The 6,081-nt window shown below is 35.5% G+C and overlaps 1 protein-coding gene across 3 annotated transcripts in view; it reads left to right on the top strand.

Annotated features, from left to right (window-relative positions):
• The first annotated feature begins 579 nt into the window (after nucleotides 1-579).
• LOC121422396 (netrin-1-like) overlaps nucleotides 580-6,081 on the top strand; it is a 30,795-nt gene continuing 25,293 nt past the window's right edge. For all 3 annotated transcript variants that reach the window (XM_041617408.1, XM_041617407.1, XM_041617406.1), the window contains exon 1: nucleotides 580-767. In XM_041617408.1, the coding sequence (XP_041473342.1) occupies nucleotides 620-767 (148 nt within the window). In that variant the 5' untranslated portion in view covers nucleotides 580-619. The remainder of the gene's footprint in view (nucleotides 768-6,081) is intronic.

Below are 6,081 nucleotides of genomic sequence, written 5' to 3'. Positions count from 1 at the left end.
TTTATAAAGAGGTCAATCCCACTTTTCATGGTAGGATAGCCTAGAGGAGTGTTAAAAATGGTCAAATTTAATCAGAAAGTCCTCTTTTGGTTCTACCAAGTCGGTTTCGGCGAACCAAGTGGATTAATTGGGTTAAATTGTGGTCAAAGCTACATAGCTGGAGGAAATTTATTAAATTCATGTTATAGCTTTGTCAAACTTAAACACAGTACGTATAGTTCCCTTGAATATAATTGTACCAATAGTATGTGAACGTTTCACTGTATAGTGCGATTAAGCAATATGTTTATGTTCCAGAAATGTATTAAACCCTGCATAGCATTCATACATCTCGCCCAGTTCCATTATTCTCAATGAAAATGAAAATGACGACACAAGATAAATTGAGGATCGAAATGATTGAAACCAACCTCCTTCGAATTGTCAAAATACAGAAAGAGGCATACTTTATTTATATAAAGTATACGTGTCCAATTATAATTAATTAACATATTGTAGTTCATTAAATAAGCATTTTTTTTTCATAATTAACATGAACATCTTTTAATTCGATCATTTTCTTTATTCTTTCCCTACAGCATGTAACTGCAACCTACACGCACGCAAGTGTCGTTTTAACATGGAGCTTTACAAACTGTCGGGGAGAAAGAGCGGTGGGGTTTGCCTGAAATGTCGCCACAACACAGACGGGAGATACTGTCACTACTGTAAGGAAGGATTCTATAGGGATCAGTCTAAACCTATCACACACAGGAAAGTTTGCAAAGGTAAGTCAATCAGTGAACAAAATAAAGAAAAGTAGAATATTAAGCCATTTTATATATGAAAATGATATATGCGCGTTGCAAAAAGGCTGTTTAAGTCAAACTTTATTGCCGTTCGATAATTGCTTTATCTTGAAAATACAACCAGCACACTCCCAAAATAACTTTGATACTTTGATATGTTTTGATTATAGCCTCTTCGAATTGCATCAATTTACCAATATTTTAACAATTATTCTTGTCACAGAATAATTTTAACCATTTCACCACAAGAAAATGTAAATGATTTCCTAAAACTTTGCGTTTATCTCCAATATGTCGACATCTACCTTAGACAAACAAGTTTATGTGTTAGACGAAACGTCAGAAGTAGTGTATTTTCATTTATAATCATTTATGTATATTAACACAGATAATCATCTGAATTTGGCATCTGCTTAGAATTCAGTAACACTTCAGAATGAGTAAATATACATGTACAAAACACATTTTACCCACTTGCAATGGTGTCCATTCTCTTGCAAGTGAAGAAACAGTGGAATGGTGAGTATCCATTCTCCGTTGCACTATTGAGGCTGTGTAACACGATGGCAAATGAGCTTGTCAGGTCTCCGTTGCCACCGAGAAGTGACAAGCACCATCCTTCTTGACTGTCGAGCCCTGATCCGTGGATTCTTTATGAGTTTGGTGAGGGTTAATGGAGTTCAAGCATCTCCGACCTTGACACAAAGAAGAGCCAAGGGGGTAGAAATCGGGTTAGAACATCACCAATTCGAAACAGAGCAAACGTAGAGCCAGACCCTTCAAATATTGCGGTCTAAAGAAACTGGAACAGAAGCCTGGTTTAAGTCTATTTTAAATATAACTTTGACTCTGTTACAATTATTCCATGCCCGCTTGAGCTATTATGACGTCAACATTTCTGTTCAAGAGCAATTCGTAATGTAACCCAGCTCATTCGGCCTCTCTCCGTTTTCAATCTACTGCATTGCTTACACTGGAAATGCAAATGTTTTACATGTATTAGCCAGATTGCGAGAACCATATGAGTCAATATGCGCTTAATACAATTAATTACCCTTTGGGAGAATATTTGAAACCAATTGACAGGTTAGCAAAAAATATCAATGACAATTAAAGGCCGTTTATAAAAAGCAAATTAATTGAAATTATTATGAAAATTGTCCACATTTCCGTATTTCCACAGGTAGCTACCCCCCTCCTCTGTCTTTTCCATTCCTTTTATCCTCCTTTCCACTCTCCCTATCTCTGTCACGGTGCGCTGTTCACATCCCTCAGCCGATATTAAGGTCATTGTTTCTCGCTACTGTTTCGCATCATCTCAAGTGCCGAAAGGTTTAATTTACCCATGTAGGATATACCCGCGATCAATTGTCGATGCCAAGGTTGTCGAAATTATACTTTCCCGTTCGCTGAATTGAATAACTTTGACTTTGTTTTAGTTGGCACCGAGTTAACCACGAGGTATTTGGGAAATAAATAAGTCAGTATTTTCTTTACCTTATCCTGGGATGCTAAGCTTGCGACTCACAATATTATTTAAACAGATTAATTGGTATAAACCTAACTCAGCATATTATCAAATATCAATATGAAACATTCAATTTCAATTGCAAAATGATGATTGATTTTAAATTTCCAATGCATTTGAGAGGTTCATATTCCACATCGTTCAGTGGTAAAGTGTCCATGTCTTAACGCTTTCGTCAAGTTGGGGACAGGGGTACGAAGCCGCGTTAAAGTGTACAGTGCCATTTTCGGCATAAATGGTCAAAACTTAATTGCCATTATGAAACTTCTCAGAGAAGACCTTAAGCCAGTTTTTTCTACTTGCTCACTCATAAACAAACCTACATACCTTTATCAAAACGAAAGTGAAAAAATATGACATTAGTTTGTTAATCGTCGAGTGTGGGATCATTAAAATGCATTAGGCACTATAGCATAAAAACAGAAACATTAAATGCACATGACAATGAAAAGTGTGCCACCGCTTACAACCAAGACACCCCGTTACGTAACGCCGCTGCTATTCCAGATAGGCCGACGTCTTTGTAGTATTTGGATATGGCTTACATTTTAAGACAAATTGCGGATTATACCAGAATTCTCTACTGGTTAACATTCGTATAGTTGTACATAATTTACTACACTCTTTTCCGTAAATCGATTTCGTCCTGTATTATAACTACCATGTACCCTGCGGTCTGTGAATAGTATTTGATTCTACCTCACTGTACGCCTCAAGCAGTTTCATCTAACATCAACACATGATTCCATCGATCACGCCCACCATCCCTGTCTAAATGTGACTTTGGGACTCTTAACCCCTCCCTTGTTCCTTTATTTTGTTGGCGGCCACACACATCTTATGATGGTTTCAATAACCCACGTGATCCATTTTTATTCCAAAATTTACTTAATATTTGGATATGGTTTTTTTCCCCCACCAGAAAAAGAAAAAAAAACTTTGGTCCTAAACGCAATGTCGTTTTAAATTGTGGAAGGAGTTTACTTCCTAGATTATGAGAGATCTATGTCAATATTACATCCATAAACTATTTTACAAAACTGTTATTTCCCCTACAAAATCACACACATATGAACCATTATATTTTTCCATATTTTTTCTCATATTTTATTGTTTATTCTCTTTATTGATTGAAAATTTCAAATATAGGGCCATGTTCACGTATACTTTGTAACATATTGCACTCGAGTAGGCCCATATGTCAAGTCATGCGATTTGAACTGAATTGTCAAAGCCCTAATCTTGCCAATGCCCCCCCCCCCCCATCTCTCTCTCTCTCTCTCTCTCTCTTCTTGGTGGTATAAATTCCTATCATCATGATGATCATTATGTTAATGATATTGCGAAATAAACAAGTATTTCAAATCATATTCCTGATATTCAACTAGAGAAAGAAATTGGATGCACTCATAATGTTGGTGCAAACGCCAAATATACCATTTTCATGTAGTTTGTTTAAAGGCTACAGAACAAAATCAGTGATGCAAATTATAAGTGTTTGGACAACTTTTCTCCAAAAGGATAGCGATTTTTATCGCTTCGAAAATAAGCAGTGGACATTATTCCAACACTTATTTTTGTCAGGAGACTTCAATCTTCGTCATGCTACATTTATACTAACGATACTGACTCCAAATAAACCGATGGTATGTCATTGGAAGGACCCGTATTGTGAAGTCAGATCTAACCTAGACCATGGTCTATTATGGAAAGCCAGAGATGTCATAATTTTCTTCAGTTACATTATATTTTTCTTTACTGTGATCTTACCTAATTCGTCAATTGTGAAGAATGCTTATTTATCCTTCCGAACCAGTTACGAATGATTTGAGAGAAAAATAAACTGATACTGACATTGAAATTCTACTGTTAGTGATTTATGCCACTATTGGCTGTCCATAGTAAATTTGCAACTTTAAACCAGAGTTTAAATTAAACCCGACTTCAGGGTACTGATCAATGAGTGTTTTGTGGTCGGAAAAGACCGTTGTGACTGTTTCATAAAGTAAATATTCGCTCACACCCTCCGCTTCAAGTCCATTACCTTTCCTAAGAGACACCACTCATGTTTAATTGACAAATATGATCAGTAACTCGATTGTTTGAGGAACTGAGTCCAGTCATCCGACTTGAGCTTGGCTTGTTTAGAGTGACAGGGCTCCTGTCGCCATGAAGACTGCATTGCACCCATGATCCTGACAAGCTAACAGATAAAGGACAAATACAAAGAAAAATGAAATAAGCATCAAAATTAAAAGATAGATAATTTGATTTTTTCATTGTTTTAAAGAGGAAGTTCACTCTGACAAAAAAATTATTGTAAAAATAGCAGAAAAAATAATAAAAAATATTGCCGAAGGTTTGAGAAAAATTCATCAAATAATTAAAAAGTTATTAGAATTTCAATTATTTGATTTGTGACGTCATATGCGAGCAGCATTCCTACATGGCGAATGGTAAAAAATCAATGAAATGTCATTTTCTCAGAAAATTAAAAATGGTTTTCACTGGAACTTTTGTATATCAATAGACAAATCATTTCACACCCGATCATGAATAGAAAACAAAATTAAGTCACCAGCAACCATATAAAATTTGAAATTCATGCATTTTATATTACATAACACACGGGGCAGCTGCTCGTTTATGACGTCACAAATCCAAAACTTTGAACTCTAATAACTTTCTTATTCTTTAACGGATTTTCCTCAAACCTTCACCAATATCTTTTACTATTTTTTCTGCTATTTTTACAACAAAGTTTTCTTCAGGGTGGACTTCCCCTTTAACAAGATATTAATTGGAGATATTTGATATGTAATCACCAGATTGATAAATGAATACATTGATGAACAAATGAAATTATATAAAATACAAAGAAATAGTATATAATAGATTTAAAGCAAATGAAGCCATTTCGATCAAATAAAATGTAAATAGAAGTTCTAGAGTCCGATTTACTGTTGGAATGGACATCAATTTAAACTTTCAGCCAGGCAAAAATTAAATGTATGTTAATACTGAAACTAGAAGACCAGGGCCGTTTTTCAACAAGTTACGAACTATTCAATCAAATACAAAGAGCGATTGATCTAGATCCTTGTAGTTATGAGGCAGGGATTTGAGATCAAATGCATTTATGTTTCTATCGCAACTTTTTTGTAAGATGGGGGTCCTGAGACTCTGATGTATAATGAATATACATGTAGGTACAGGCCATTCAGACATTGTAATATCGCCATTTTGAAAAAGCACTAATTCATTAACCATCTGCAAGACTCATTGACACGTTTTGAGAGCACAGGGATTCAAATGTCACGTCAACCACAGAACTAATGTTCAATCATTTAACTCTACATCCTCTCATTAGACCTTTCAATGATGCTTTGGGCTAAAGGCTTGTTCGGGATGCCTTCCAAATTACCCTCATGACAATTGTGAATTGTTGGAATAACGTCCATGACCTATAGGTACAGACTATCTCGTCACCTTTCATTTTCGAATCGTGAGCTTCGTCCATTCTAAGCACACTAAATTAAAGATGATGTACTTACCTTTCAGTGATAAATTATTTCCATCTTTTATTCCAGTTTTACCATTTCGTCCTGTTTCACTCAAGAATGCTCACCATCACCTCCTGGTCCCTATATTAACCATCCTTCTCCTTCTCTCTCTCTCTCTCTCTTATTCTTCTTTTCACTTTCTTTTTCTACAAGAAATCACCGCCGTAACAATTGTGAAGTTTTCTGCATGTCATACATGTAT

This window comes from Lytechinus variegatus, chromosome 10 (assembly GCF_018143015.1).
Source record: "Lytechinus variegatus isolate NC3 chromosome 10, Lvar_3.0, whole genome shotgun sequence".
NCBI lineage: Eukaryota > Metazoa > Echinodermata > Echinoidea > Temnopleuroida > Toxopneustidae > Lytechinus > Lytechinus variegatus.
Note: the sequence above shows the minus strand (reverse complement) of the source record. Positions and strands in the feature narration are given on the sequence as shown.